At 36.5% G+C, this 16,818-nt stretch overlaps 1 protein-coding gene across 12 annotated transcripts in view; it reads right to left on the bottom strand.

Moving 5' to 3' along the window:
- PAN3 (poly(A) specific ribonuclease subunit PAN3) overlaps positions 1-16,818 on the bottom strand; it is a 179,423-nt gene that overhangs the window by 77,775 nt on the left and 84,830 nt on the right. For all 12 annotated transcript variants that reach the window (XR_002825269.1, XR_002825270.1, XR_002825271.1 and 9 more), the window contains one exon: positions 12,224-12,371. Coding sequence is in view for 9 of the 12 variants with exons in the window: in XM_004384143.2 (XP_004384200.1) it covers positions 12,224-12,371 (148 nt within the window). In the remaining 3 variants the exon portion in view is untranslated. The remainder of the gene's footprint in view (positions 1-12,223; positions 12,372-16,818) is intronic.

Genomic DNA, 16,818 nt, shown 5'->3' with positions numbered 1-16,818 from the left:
CTTCTCCAATTGGCAGGGTCAGTCCCTCAGATATGGTACAGCAGGGCAGGTCTAGCTGAAGATGAGTTGCTGGGATGGGTTGTTTGTGGCACTTACTACGGCCACCAGGGCAGGCCGGTAATCAGTGCAGGACAGGTTCTGGTAGGCTGTGCCTGGGCTGCTTGGTGTGTGTGATGTTCAGCGCATGGTGCAGGTAGGCAGGATGAAGGGAGGAGATTGTGATGTGTGGAGCTAAGATGGCTATGGCAGAGAGGAGAGAGGATCCAGAGCCAAAAACATACAAACAGAGTGCTAAGGGAGCTTGCCGTTGGAGTGGAGAGATGAGAGACTATGAAACGGAGAAAAACAAAAAGGAGAAGAAGAAGAAGAAAAAATGAATAAATAAAAATTAGAAAGAAAAAAGAAAAGAAAAGCTCCCAGGGATCCCACTGGTGTGGCTACGAGGTCTGGGGAAGTTGCTCCCAGCCTGTTAAGTACAGCCTGGCTAGAAGGGGTACAGGTGTCACTCATCGCCAGATATTCAGGGGACAGGAAGAGACGGAAAGTATAGACAGACGAGAAACTGAGTAATGAAGAAAGACAAAAAGGGAAAAAGGGAAAAGAAAACAAAACAAATTAAAAAAAAAGAAGAAGAAGAAGAAAAACCCCCAAAAAAACAGGGGGGAAGAAAAAACTAGAAAAAAAGAAATGTCCTCAGGGATCCCTCTGCGTGTCTGCACGAACTGAAGAGGCAGGTCTAGAACAGGCTACCAATTCGAGAAAAGAAAAAGAAAACAAACAAACAATTCAAAACAAACAAACAAAAAAGCCCCAAGATCCCACCAGTGCGGCAGCACAGGCTGGGAAGCAGTCTCACATTCGAGCGGCGTTTCACAGCCTTTCAGGAAGAAGCAAAGATGCCCCATGGAGCCAGGTATTTGAGAAAAAGGAGGGGAAGGTGGTGAGAGGTAAGGAAGAAATCTAAAGAGCGGAAAAAAGCAATACCAGCAGCCAACAAATGGCACTTAGGGAGTCGGCCAGTGAGGGCGGGTGGAATCCAAGTGACACCGGGATGACGCCGGTACTTCCCGGCCAAGAGACTGTGGCCACAGGAAGCAGAGAAGGCTGAGTGGGGGTGGGGTTGAGGGAAGCATATATCACTGGTTCTGTCTCCTGGTGGGAGCTCTGTGAAGCTGCCTTCCCATACTCTCTGTTCGCCGATCTCTGATAGGAGTCCAAGATAACGGATCCATGCTGCCGTAGCTGATAGGGGACCTCTGCATGTATCTCTCCTCGCTCTCTGTTCTCAGTCAGTTTCTTATTCCATTCGGTGCTTGGCTGAGTTCTTTATCTCTTCATTTGACGCTTAGGGTTTCAGGACTGCCGTTTTCTCTGTTTGGCTTAGTTTTTCAGATCTTTGCTGTGGAGGGACTGCGTGGTGCTTCTGCCCATAGCGCCATGTTGCCTGGAAGTCCTCCTTACTCTGATTGTTGATCTAAAATCCAAACCCATTGCCGTCAAGTCAATTCCGACTCATAGTGACCCTATGGGACAGAGTAGAACTGTCCCATAGGGTTTCCAAGGAGCACCTGGTAGATTCAAACTGCTGACTTTTTGGTAGGCAGTTTTTGGTTAGCAGCTGTAGCCTGCCGTAGCTCTTAACCACTGTGCCACCAGGGCTCCATTCTGAATACAGTTATATCTCAATTTGTGGATATCATTGGTTTTTATGCCTATGAAGTATGCATTTCATAGATTTTTTTTTTAAACTAGTAGAGCTTCATCTTCTATATGCAAATACATCTCACCTACAGGGTAAAAAAGTCAAATCAGGGGCAACCATTAAAACAACATGTTTTGTAAGATATAAAAGAATGATTTTCTACTCTTGAAGTCTTCAAATTCTAGAGTCATGGTAAACTGAAACTTCAATTAAAAGATTTTCCAGTCTTTCTGGAATACCTGATGCTACTCTTACTCTTCCATCCTTTAATATCTACCTTAAATCTTCCAATAAACTAATGGACACTTCTTGGATGGACACTTCTTGGGAATTCCAACTCCTTTATTCTGTCGATATAAGGAGTAGAAAAATTCAAATCTTGTTTTTAAAGCCTCCATCAAAAACAACTGAAGTAAAATAAAAAGTATATGAATGAAGCCATGAAGATATTACCAATAAAGTATTCTTTTCTCATTCTTTTGAGAAGGAAAAAAAAAACAGCTTTATTTTCACTGTTAGGTAAATATAACATATAGAAAAAGTTTGAAATGTCTCTCTACTGAATTACAGTACTATTTCGATTATAACACTTCATAAATTAACAGTACAAATATTTTTTCTCTTCCATTATATTACACAATAAAAATGACAACCTTCAACACACTTTCAAAAAGCTTTATTTATCTTTTTTTAAAATGTAAATAACTTTTAATAGAAGCCATGTGGGTCTGGTCAAAATAAATGCTACTCTTTCCATTTCTGGTTTTCTCCTCAATATCTAGAGATTTCAGCAACTGATATATAAAATTAAGCTCCTTTTGGCTGGATCTCCATCTATAATGGAAGTTAATTGGACCACCTGGATATTAGAAACACTGCAAGCATTAATAAAACTATCAAGTATCCTAAAGCTTCCTCACATTTATTTAAACTGATTGCGTAAACTCATGCAAATGTTGTCAGTTGATACTACAAATTTAACTTGAGTTTTGTTAACCACATCCTCTGCAACAACACTTGATGGACACTATAGCCTGCACTATTTGGTTTCCATATCTGTACATCAAAATGTTCCCTTTGGCCTAACTTCAGCCTTGCTTTTATCAACAGTCTCATTTCCACAGGAGCTGTCATTAATTACTTCAACAAATATTTACTGACATATTGACTATGAATGTGATACAGTGCATAACTGTTTAAATCTCTAACAATATGAATAACTCATCCACAGCTTTCAAAAATCACTGTGAGGGTTTGAATTACAATTTTAAGGCATTTTATCCACTAGCCTGTATGGCAGGTAACTTGTATTTTGGTCATGATAACATTTGAAGAAATATAACAGTCACCTGTCTACTCCCAAACTTTGCCAAATGACCTGAAATGACAGATCTTCCATAGCTCTACCATGGTGGCAATCTTTTAAATCATAACATTTAGATTATGTAAACAAAGGATCAAAATGGGAGAAGAAAAGGTATTACCTACCAAACACAACTTTTGGAATCAAAAGAACTCTTTCCTTTTCAAGTGATGATGAATGTTTATACTAAAAAGCTTCCTTCATTCAAAGAAAGAAGAAACTTACTGTAAGACTAGTGTGTCTCATTATGAAAAGTAATTATAGAAAGTCACAAAAAAATATAAGATTAATATTAGTTAACAATGTAATTTAAATTTTGGATTTCTCTCCAATGAATAAAAACTAGTATGAAATTAAAAACACAAATATTAAAGTTTAACTTCAAGAAAATGTGACTGAATCGCTAAACACTTGTCTTATTTCTCTAACATTAATAATTTAGTTGATCTTTATGTAACAAGTTAAACATATACATGTTAAAATGTAACATGTAAATGAAAGATATCTGATTACTAGCTCTAGATCCATAGGGTTTAAAATTGTAAACAGCCACAGTGCTTATACTATTCATTTTTCAGATATTCTGAAAAATTTATTAGATGTCGTACAATTATTAATTAACACTATTTTTGTCCCATTAACTTTACCAAGGTAGAAGAAATCCCTGTTGCCCAGTTTCATTCAATGTGTATTCACTGACCCCTGTGACAATGAATTTAACTGTTAAACTTATCTGGTAACTTCAGTATCAAAAACACAGCCCAGAACCAGGAAAGAAGCAACACTAGCCTCAGGCAGTCAAAGGAAAATTTAAAGTTCATGTGACTTATTCACTGGCAACAATTTAAGTCCTAGATTCAAAGGTTTTTTTTTACTTAAGATAAAAAAAAAACAAAACAGACTTGTGTTCTTAAGCCCTCAGCAGAGTAGGAGGAGCAGGAGAAAGAGGCAGTAAGCTAAACTGTCAAAGCGGAGACTGCATAAGGCACTGGCGATAGCAGAGATTCTCAAAATGGGGTCCCAGCAGCATCAGCGTCACCTGGAACATTTTAGAAAAGCAAATTTTCTGACCCACCCAGACCTACTGAAAAAGAAATTAACTTTAAAAGTTCATTTGATTAACTCTCAAATTTGAGAACCTCCCTCCTAAAGACAGAACACTAAGAGCACAATACAGTCATCAATTAAAAGCCAGTAAAAACTCACAAAAATGGTTCAAATAAGCTCGCCTGAGTATGTTCATTCAAGGCACTACTTTCGGGCACAGATTCAAAAAACAAAAGCTGGGGGGGGAGCCCTAGAAACCACTTAACCTGGGGTACCTAATTGAGGAGAACATCCCAACCAACCTGAACACCTGTTCCTGACTGTCACAAAAGCAAGAAATGAATCTCTATTAAGTCATTACATTTTGGATCTATTTGTTTCAACAGTTTAGCTTATCACACCTCACACAGTTAGCAATAAGATTATGGACCACAGTAGCTATGACTTAGAGACTAGTCTGGCAACCAAAACTACATTAACATCCTATGGGTCTGTATAATTTTCTCAAAGGAACACACCCTCGGCCCTCTCAAAGTGACCATACTTTCCTGTTTGTAAGAATATCACTCTAAAATCTGATAACTATCTAAAAATCTGGGTGAATTATTTTAAAAATCGTAAGAAAACATCAGATTTCAGACATATCAATGTGTAAGAAATCCATGAAGAAAAAGTACAGAACTAAGTATTATCACCATAAACAAAGAGTCCATATACGAGATTTTGCTAAAATTCATGGTTAGGTTTTATGTGCCTGTGTGTGCTGGTGGTTTGAAAAGGGCTACATCTGTAATTCCTTTTACCAAGACCCTTCCCACATCCCCTACTCTAGGGTAACTCCACATCTGAAAGATAAAAAAAAAAAAAAAAAAATGACTTTCATATATGAATATAACTAGTCAAGCTGAGAAAAATCAAGGAAAAGTTCAAACAATAGAAGGGGCTGCCACCATTCAGTTCATTACTACAGAATTAGAAGACTGTTCATAACTAGACATGTAACACACACAGCATAGTAATTCGATTCACACCAACACTCTCACCCACTGAATACCTACGATGCACTAGGCACCACTGAGCCAGAAGGTTAATGAAGAAATGATCCCTGGAGCTCTCAACCTACTTGACTGAAAAAAGAAAAAAAATGACTAACTTCTAACTCTCCACATCCAGCTAAGAATTACAGCCATTTATTAATATATGCTCTCTCTGCCTCTCAGGTCATTCAGAACTACTACAACACTCGAATTCACCCTAGACTCTAATGTTATACTGCTGAAACAAAAGTCCCCTGGGATCCACCTATGAAACAAGGGTAGAATTGGTAGGGTGCTGTATCTATACAGAGTGCATCAAGGAAGTCAGTATGACTTTACGGTCCTTTTTAAATCTAGTACAAAAATTTCACTCCTCCCCTTTTTGCTACCTCTCATCACTGACTTCATTTCTGTCTGCGTTTGCTGTCCTTATCACCTACAGATCCACATGTCACAAAACAATAGAGATTTAGGTTAGAGAGTCTTAAAAGAATCGAATATTATCTTTTATAGAAAGGAAGACACTAAAACACAGGAATCGAGTGATGCACTGAAAGCATCAGGGGAAGAACCGGTACTATGTTCTGATGCACTAAGGACATAATCAAATGAACGCAGCCCAAGAGCAGCAGGAGACATGGCTGCAGTTGCAGATCGCTGAATGTATAACCTACAGTTGAAGGGATCCCCTACCCACTCCCATCCAGCCCTTACCCCTTAGTTATGGGATTAAGATAGCCAATACAATGAGATTAAACACGAAGTTCATGACAGGAACCTAAAACCTAACAGGACATATTAACCAGGGATCCCAGTCAGTAGAACAGTATCTACTGGTAGCTATTTAAGCCTTACCTGGCAGGTCTCCAAGCCAGCTGCAGCAGCCACATCCCCCTCTGCGCCATAAACGTCTCGCCTCAGTTTCCTGAAATTCCCAGCTGGGAAGGGAATATAGCCAGCAGGCACTCCCAACCCAGCTAAGTTCTACAGTGCTACAGTGAGTAACCTTCCCTGGGACATCACAATATGTACCCATATGTCTGCATACAGAGAGCACCTTCTAGAATGAACTCAACATTACAGGGCAATAAAAACATCCTCTTCACAAAAACTTTGGGAATCCCTCATCTTAACCATAAAATAGTATCTAGGATAATTTTTTTGTAATTTACTTTTTAATGTAGAAAGCAATCCCCAAACTAGAGAACCTGGAAAGGTTTGAGTGATTCTGCTGAATATACCTGAAAAACAAAGTAGTTACAAAAAAATGGCAACATGCACTTTAAAAAGAATACTTACAAATACTTTAACTGGTTATAAGAATATTTTAGCACCTCAAAACACACAGTGGCTCTAGTTCTGCTGCGGTTACACCTTTTCAACAGGCACGTTTCTGTTCCTCATTTGACTATTCATCTACATACTGTGAACATTTGCAGTTTTTAAAAGTTCTTCAAAGATGTTTACTGAATCGTTAAAATTCACTGTACTTAAGAGATACACATACAAAATAAAGTTTAGCTGAACAAGTAAACATTTATTAAGTACCTTTTATTGCCTAAACCGGAGCTACGTGACAAATGACATGGTCCCTTCTTAAGGAATTTGTATCTGCTTAGGAAATCTAGATTGATAATTAAAACAAAGAGAATAATACTTTACTGCTAAACTATCTATATTAATGGTAAGTACAAAAACAATTCTGAGAAATCAGTTCAGACTGAAGTATCAAAATAAGTTATGGTGAAATTACTTGACTGTCCCATAAAATCCATTTAACTGTAGGTCTTTGAAAACTAATCACAAAGAAAACAGAGTTACATCCTAGAAGACAGAGTAATGTTTAAGAACTATGTAAATATTTTTTAACTTTTATTTTCAATAATTATATCACTTAATAAAACATAAAATGATCTAAAATGATCGTGTATAGATTTTTTGGCCTGGAGTGATTTTAATATGAAACCAAAGATACACAGTAAAATTTAAATATGAGCTTAGAGATTAACCATCTTCAAGACCATAGCTTCACCCTATTGACAGAGTTGACTATTTTCCCAATGGTACACGTCTTAGCTGGGTATCAGAGTAGAAATACAACCAGTAACACAGAACTATGACTTTAATTTTACCCACACCAGTGTTCCTGCCCTTATGATTTATTAGACTAATACAATTTATGAATTTTAGTGACATTTTCCCCAGTTTGTCCTATCCTTTCTTTTAGTCTTCCAAACAGAACGGTTATATCGACACATATACACACAATTAATCTAAAAAAGAAAGTAACTGAGAGTACTGTCATGTAGAAAAGGTTTTGATTTATTCTACTCGACACAAAAGGAAAGAGATAGGACTAGTGGGTGGAAGACAGACAATACAGAGTCTAGTTCAGCATAAAATATAATTTTTCTTTTTATTCATACTGTTTAAATGTAGACTGGGATGCCTTGGTTAGCTAATGAATTCCTTTTTGTAAATGACTAAGCAGAGGCTTGATGACAATCTGTCAGGAAGGCTACCTCTAGACTAGGCACAAGATTCCACCTAGATCAATGGCCCGTATCTGATTATTGCATAAGCTAACTACTATGTAATTTAAATGAATTAAGCCTGCATTTCCTCATCTATGGTATGAAAACACCATAGACTAATGAATAATAGAATTTTACTATTTTTCAGCACAAAACTTTAAAACTGAAAGGGATCTTCTTGCCCAAACCCTTCAACATTACAAAAATAAATGGTTCTGTTTTTAAATAGTCTATAATATTAATAAAAAGCTTTACTATTTTTTGAACAAAAATGCTAAGTATTACTTTCTCATTTTTCTTCCTTTTCCTTCTCCCACACATCTTGCACAAGCCAAAAAATAAAGAATACTAGCTTTCTTTACCCATCAATTTGACACCATCATCCTCAGGAATATATAAGAAATGACTGTTAAGTATTTGAAAAAGCTGGATCTAAGAACATAAGTATTTTGACTAATTTTTGCAAGAAAAAATACTACAAAATTATGTAATAAATGAATACAGTAATTTAATAATGTTAAGTTTGGTATAATAATTAGATGTTCCTCCCTGAGCCAAACATCTGAAATTTGCCATAATAATTCATAATAAAACATAGCTAACTATCCAAAAATCTGTGCTGTTTTCATCTTGAAGGAATGAATATTTGGAAATGCTAAAAGCCACTTAAAGTTCTCTTTCTCATTTATAAATCAGTGGTGGCATTTTTGAAGTCAAGAACTCCCCTCTACCTCTCCCAAGTATCCACACACAATTAAGTGGAAAAGAGATGCTCAAATCCAAGTCACAAGTGTGCATTAAACCACCAGATGTTACATCAGAACACTACTCAGAAGTGTGTGCTCCTGTTGTTACCTCTCTTAAAATCACTTTCAAACACCTTCTGGTAGTGTGAATTTGCTAATACTGAGGTAAATAAATCTAAAGTAACTAAGATTTAACTTACTAAGTCTACTTCTATGGCGAAATTCTAATGAGAAAGAACAGTCAGCAATTCTCATGATAGAGTTTTTTTTGTGGCACAAAAAATTAAAGCACAAACTATCATTTTATATACTTGGTCACAAATACATTTCAGGAGACCTGTTTAAAAACGCAGTGTAAATCAAGAGCTATTAGAAAATATGTCTGCAGACTATATTACTTAAAAACGTTCTTATACCACACTCTGGAAATAAATCTTGCTAAGCATGTGTTAAACAACTAGTTCTTTACTTTTGGGGGATTGTGAACCTCTGAGAGACTAATACAAGCTTTACCCACAGAAAAAAGCATATTTACAAATAAAAACAAAATAGGCATATAATTTTAGGAGGTTCTCAAAGACAATGAATCCCAAGTACCATACTCAAAATATTCTTATAACAATTACCTTTGCAGAAAGAAGATACTTAAGAATTCAGCTTTGTTCTTAGACTAAATGTATATAAAACAACTAAATTCATTGTTCTTTGATTTCTTAAACTGAAACGGAATAAATGGCTATGTGTACAATTCAACAGACACTAACACATGCTGCATACTTTATCCATTTTAAATGCCTTTAAATCTAATTAGCTATAAACTAATTCAAATAACTTCCGTATAAAGTTTTACTTCCTGCGCTGAAACTTATACAATAAAAACATGATTTGTATTTTTTTTAAGTGATCAAAACAAATTTTTAAAAAAGGAACTTGATTCACGCAGGACCTACTTTATGCCAGTCATTGTGCTGCTTCTGTACCTTACAATTCTGAGGACATCCAAAATCTTAATATGAACCCAACTTTCCTCAAATATTTTTTACATTTTTGGTCACAAAATATATTGAGATATGCATTTTTCCATATATAATAAAAGTGACATACTCTAGTTTACATAGCAGTGCCAAAATATTTAAGGTTTCATATTTTTTAGAAAGATGGTAATTTGACACATTATCAAGGGCAATAATTTCTAGAATAGAAATCAAGTTAAAAGAGACAATAAAATTCTACAGCTGAAAGCGATCAATGAGTTACATCTACAGTAGATAAGAAACATTAAAGACAAATTAAATCAAGATAGGTAAGGAGCCCTGGTTGCCTAGTGGTTAAGAGCTCGGCTGCTAACCTAAAGGTTGGCAGTTCGAATCCACCAGCTGTTCCCTGGAAAGTGTACTGGGCAGTTCTACTATAAACTCTACTGCTTTATTCTACAACTTTAAAGTGGAACCTTCAGAATCTTTCCCAGTCCTTGAAAAAGAATGACATTTATGAGTAAGAAGTGACGAAAGATATGGAAGGGGTAAAAAAAAAAAAAAAAAGAAAAAATAATTTAAGTCTCTTCTTGTCATGTCATTTTATTATATCTTTGAAAACAAACTATTATTGGTAAACTGGTTTTTTAAAAGTAAGGTAGACTTAATTTTTTTTTTCTTTCCTCATCTCCAGAGAATGTTAAGTCATTAGCTAAAAGGAAAAAATATGGTGAAATAGTAAATGTAAAACCATTTATCATTCTACTATTTTTGAGAAATATTTTAGCTTAGTTGATTGTTATTTGAATGAAGAACAATTCTGAAGTAGTATTTATAAAGAATTCAGGAACACATATACTATGATATATACTGACCTATTTCCAATGGTTCCAGAGAGTAATTATCTTCATTAACAGAAAGTAGAATGACCATTTTAATGTTAGGGCTATGTAGAAGAGTAAATCATTTTTCAGCTGATTTAATTTTTAAATTAATTATTTTCACCCTAAATTTAAATTGTGATGTCCAACTGGGACCACTGAAAAACCTTACCTACCCACAAGTACCGACTGAAAAGCTTTAAAAAATTCTAAAGCCATCAGTGGATTTTTTAAATAAATGTCTTCAAGATCTAAAATTCCCTTTAACATTTTTAACTCCACCGATCTTTAAAAAGGGTAATTTTTGAAATGTTAAGCCTGAACTAGCCTGACAAAATATGTGAAAATATTTTAATTTTCAAACAAGGGAGGATGTGTTGCTAGGCCAAAATAAACTGGTACTTAATTCAGAAAACCTAAGTTTTCTGACTGGCATATGGATCCCTTTATTGTGAATGCTTTATAAACAGACACATAAAGGTAAAGTAAAACACTGCTCAGAAGTCTGGACAATCTTTAAGAAATACTAAATGTATAGCTGACATGTAGACTGTGCTCATGCAAACAATGTGAACACACTTCAGTGGGAGAAAAATCATAGTAGTGTATTACTTCCAAGTAAACTTTAGGCTACAAGAGGATATTCAATTCTGACACTGCCCTCTAAGAAGGGGAAATGTTTACAAATTTAACTGAACCTGAAAAGAGCAAAACTAAGGAAAAGGTACGTATAGGGCGCAACGGGTTGGGAGGAATGAGAAGAGAAGAGGAGGTAAGGAGGGAGATGAGAAGTTGAGAGAGGGGTGGGTAAAAGAAGGCACTGATAAAATCCTTAGCAACACAAGGTTACTGAGCCTCTGAGTACACTTGATACTTTATATGCTAAACCAGATGTCCTGTTCCATTATGTTACCAATATCTTCTTTCATTCTTCTTCCTAAAAGGTCCTAGATTTAGGTATCAGTATCAAAATGAATGATTTACTTATTAGATTAAGCCCTAGACACAGCAGTAGTTTCAGGCTTATATAGACAGATCTTTTGGCTTTCTTTTCATGTGCATAATATTTCATTTTATTTTTGTTTTTTGAAATGTCCAAGACCAAGTAATGGGTTTCTAGTACAGGTTCTAGAAAAATAAACTGTGTGGGCAACTCAATTATTTTACAAACTGCTCAGCATTTACTATGTATTCAACATGGTTTCACATAGCTTACCTTTCTAATCAAGATACATGGCAATAGGGATGCGTGATGTGAATTCTCTAAGTAATTTTAATATTTTTTATATTAAAATAAGGACGTATGTTATGGAGTAGAACACAAAATTTGCAAGAGTTTTTAAGATAAAAGAGGGGACTTCAAAGAACCACTGGTCTCTCACAGGGTCACTTTGAACTATGCCTCAGGGCCCCTGGGGTATAAGTGCATTTGCTCAAATTCTTCTGCCATTATGAGTAAACTTGGAAGGCGTGATTAGGAAGTACTGTTTCCCTACACAATGAAGTGTTTTACACTTCTTTTCTACTATTCTATACAGTACTCCAACATCTGAAAGGCGATACAGCTAAAGACGTATTTAAAATGAAATAGATTATTTTTTTAGGAATTTAATACAAAAGGAGGATTTTGAAGCATACCTATGCTTTAACAGTCCCTCTATTTCAGATACTTCAACAGAAGTTTCTGTGTGAAACAGCACTGTCATTGACTTTAAGAAATAGGAAAACACCAGTGTCCAGGTATTTTTTTCTAAAATTTTGCTTTAAATTTTTAAAGTATAAATTTGGCCTATGGTACCAAAAACAAGAACATAAAATCCATAACGTGTTCAAAATTGTGAATCATTCAAGTATATAGCTTCAGTTTTGAGAAATTAAAAGCAAATGGTGCTTACAGGTTTGATATCTGGAACTCACTGGAAACAGTTACTCAACTTACCTGGTGCTAATCCAGCAGTAGCAGGGCTTCCCATAGATGGGTGAGAGAACACTTGAGAGAAGGCAGACATATTTGACTGGGACACGTTACTCAGCCTGGAGGTTGATCCTCCTTTAGGAATAAACTCGCTTGCAGTTGGATTTGGTGTCTATTTAAAAATCAAATATAGTAAGTTAACACACTTTAAGCCCAAAAAAAGACACTTGAATCTACCAGACATTATTCCATAGTACTTTATCTCCTGATAAATGTGTAAGTATTTCATTGAAAAGATTTACAAATGTTTTAGTTTCCATTTTTTGGTGTACTAAATTTCCTCAAGGAAATTTGATAATCAAATTTGAGGACTTTAATCATTTCATTTACAGAATTTTAACCCCAAGAACAGGTAAAATTTGCCTTTACTGTCAAATATGCATCATTCCCAGCTATCCTAACTAACACATTTTAGAGAACTGGGAGGTTGAGATGACCTCAAAACTGAGCAACAAGTTTCAAATTTAATATTTTTAAACCACTTCTACTAGGTAAAGGTCAAAACTGTCTTTATTCCAAAATTAATCACTTCCTTTTTTGAAAACAGTTAAGACATTACCCCCAATAATATGGTGTCACGAACTTAAGCAACAGAGAAAAGATAAGAAAAACCCTTAAAAACAAGAAAAACATGTGGGAGGAATCAAGATATAAGAAAAACAAAATAGAAACCCCAGCCCCTACAAAGTATCATATGCAATTTCTGTTACATTAAAAATACTTTACTATAAGAATACATAAACAAAAATTTTTTTCAGAGTTATACTATGCCAAAACTTTTTATATGTTCAGGTAGCAAGGTACTTCTGGCTTTAAAATGTACTAGAACATCATGAGATCATATATCAAAAATTCGTAAAAGCCTATATTTTATCCAAGTGGAACAGCTGTACATCTTAAATAGTTTTCAAAAATGCTGTAAATTCTACATGCCAAAGTATAATAAAGACACAATGAAAGTTAACATTAATGCTATCATTAGGAGGTGGGGCCCAGATGGTGGAGTAGTCAGATGCTTCTAGTGGACTCTTACAAAAAAGACCCAAAAAAACAAGTGATTCGATAACATACGGCAAACTGGGAGCCCTAAACATCAAAGGCAGAGTTGAGGAAATGGACTGACTGGCAGGGGGAGGGAGAGACGATTTGGAAGCAGCAAGGAGTTGCCAGACCTGACCCGGAGAGAACCTCAACCGTTCAGGCCCGAGAAGGTAGTGGCTGAGCAGTGACGCAGGCAAGCAGCGGTATTCGGGAGGCGTGTTTTCCGCACTGGGAGAACCAGCGCCAGAGAGTCCACCCGGAACAAGTGAGAAGCAGCCCTCATCGGTGAAAGATAAGTACTTGCGTACGGCTTACCATGCGCATCAAAAACATCCCCCTTAAGAAAAAACCTCTCTCCCATTTACCTCCCCACTCCCTGCTCTGGACTGAGTCCCGAACGGGCTTCAGCAATTGCGGAGTCCCCTGGGCCGGAAGCAGGATCCGTCACACGCCCAGAACCATTCTCCCTGCCTTGGAGAGTGAACAAATTAACAAACGGGAAAAAATAAACTGCCGGCTCCCCTAATCTAGGAACCCAGGGTAGGCACAACTCCTTTGCCTAGGCAGAGGCATAAGGGATCCAGGAACTTTGAGTGCCTCTCCCCCTGCATAAACGTGTGGGCCGATCTCAACAGCATAGGCCCTCATTATCGCAGTACAACAGGGTATATACTGGAAGTTTAACTTCAACTGTTTCAGCTGTGAAGTGGCAGGTTCTTGATATTTGACACTGCTCTGCCCATTAAGCACGGACTTCACCTACCCACATCATGGTCCTGAGGAATGCTGCCTCCACCCACGCCACCTAGCCACCTGCAATAGGGGTCCATGAATAAGAGGTGCCCCGTAGTCCTTAAAGCCAATAGCATTAGATACTCAGTCTGGATGCAAAACCAAATCACCTACACGCTCTAGGGAACAGGGACACATCTTCCTCCTGGACACTCGGGGGTGGCTGTCAGCCCCCTGCCTTGCTCAGAGTGAGTTCCCCTGCTGCAGCCAGAAGCCTGTGCCTACACCAATCACCCAAGCCTGTCTAGGACTGTAAGTGAGAGCGTACAACACACACTTGATTGCTATCGACCTAGGAACCTGAGCTGAATCCATACAGGAGGAGTGGGCGGACTCCTGAGTTCACATACCTAGTAACACACCTAACCACCTGGTGACAGGACATTTACAGCTTCAAAGGTGCCAATAATCAAACTAGGTCATATGAGCAGCCTATTTGGGCATATCAAAAGAAAACAAGAAGCTAGGACACAGTAAGAAAACATAAATATAATAACTTATTGATGGCTTGGAGACCACAGTCAGTATCAAATCACATAAAGAGGCAATCCATGATGGCTTCAGCAACCTCCCAAAATAAAAAATCTAGAAATTTTCCAGAGGAGGAAAAGTTCTTGGAATTACCAGAGGCAGATTACAAAAGATTAATATACAGAACTCTTCAAGAAATTAAGAAGGAAATTAATCAAAATGCAGAACACGCAATAGAAGAAATCAAAAAGATTAGAGAAGAGCATAATGACAAATTTAACATGCTGCAAGAATCCACAGAGAGACAGCAATCAGAAATTCAGAAGATTAACGATAAAATTTCAGAATTAGACAACTCAATAAAAGTCACAGGAGCAGAATTGAGGCAATGGAAGTCAGAATTAGTGAGATTAAAGATAAAGACTTGACACCAACTTACTTGAGGAAAAATCAGATAAAAGGATTAAAAAGAATGAAGAAACCCTAAGAATTATGTGGGACTCTATCAAGAGGAATGGGCTACGAGTGATTGGAGTACCAGAAGAGGGGGAAATAACAGAAAATACAGAGAGAATTGTTGAAGATTTGTTCGAAGAAAACTTCCCTGATATCATGAAAGATGACAAGTTATCTATCCAAGATGTTCATCGAACCCCACATAAGGTAGATCCCAAAAGAAAGTCACCAAGACATATTAAACCAAAGATAATGGGAGAATTTTAAGAGCAGCCAGAGATAAACGAAAAGTCATCTAGAAAGGAGAGTCAACAAGAATAAGCTCGGACTAATCAGCAGAAATGATGCAGGCAAGAAGGCAATGGGATGACATATATAAAGCACTGAAGGAAAAAAAACTGCCAGCCAAGAATTATATATCCAGCAAAACTGTCTCTCAAATATGAGGGCGAAATTAGGGCATTTCCAGATAAACACAAGTTTAGGGAATTTGCAAAAACCAAACCAAAATTACAAGAAATACTAAAGGGAGTCCTCCGGTTAGAAAATCAGTAACATCCGATAACAACCCAAGACTGGAACACAGGACAGAGAAACCAGATAGCAACCAGATAGAGAAGTCACAAAAGTAAATCAAAGCTAAAACACCGAAAATAGGGAAACAGATGTCAATATGTAAAAGATGACAACATAAAAAAACAAAAAAGAGGAACTTAAAAAAATGTAGACATAGACTTTGCATATGGAGAAGAAGTCAAGGCAATATACAGAAATTAAAGACTGGTATAAACTTAGAAAAATGGGTAAATATTAAGGTAACCACAAAGGAAACTAACAATCCTACAAGTAAAAATAAAAAACTAGAAAAATATAAAGACTCAGCAAATACAAAATCAACAACAATGAAAAAGATGAAAAGAAAATACATAAAGAAAAATGATGCAGCACAGAAAATTAAGTAGAATAAAGAAACTGTGAACAAAACACAAAAAAAGACATCAAAATGACAACACTAAACCATACCTATCAATAATTACGCTGAATTTAAATGGAGTAAATGCACTAGTAAAGAGACAGAGTGGCAGATTGCATAAAAAAACACGATCCATCTATGTGTTGCCTACAAGAGACACACCTTAGACTTAAAGACACAAACAAACTAAAAGGATGGAGAAAAATTTATCAAGCAAACAACACTCAAAAAAGAGCAGGAGTGGCAGGATTAATCTCTGACAAAACAGACTTTAAAGTGAAATCCACCACAAAGGATACAGAAGGACACTATATAATGTTTAAGGGGCAATACACCAGGAGGACATAACTACAATAAATATTTACACATCCAACGACAGGGTTCCAAAATACATAAAACAAACTCTAACTGCACTGAATAGAGACACAGACAGCTCCACAATAGTAATAGAAGACTTCAACACACCACTTTCATCGAAGGACAGAACATCCAGAAAGAAGCTCAACAAACACATGGAAGAGCTAAATGCTACAATCAACCAACTTGATCTCACAGACATATACCGAACACTCCAGCCAATAGCAGCCAAGTATACTTTCTTTTCCAATGCATGTGGAACATTCTCCAGAATAGACCACATATTAGGCCATAAAGCAAGCATTAACAAACTCCAAAGCATCTTTTCTCACCATAGAGCCATAAAAGTAGAAATCAACAATAGAAAAAGGAAAAAAAATCAAACACATGGAAACTGAACAACACCTTGCTCAAAAACTACTGGGTTATAGAAGAAATTAAGGATGGAATAAAGAAATTCATAGAATCA

The sequence above is a fragment of the Trichechus manatus genome, unplaced genomic scaffold (assembly GCF_000243295.1).
Source record: "Trichechus manatus latirostris isolate Lorelei unplaced genomic scaffold, TriManLat1.0 scaffold00118, whole genome shotgun sequence".
NCBI classification, from domain to species: domain Eukaryota; kingdom Metazoa; phylum Chordata; class Mammalia; order Sirenia; family Trichechidae; genus Trichechus; species Trichechus manatus.
The sequence above is the reverse complement of the archived record's forward strand: the minus strand, read 5'-3'. Positions and strand labels throughout refer to the sequence as shown.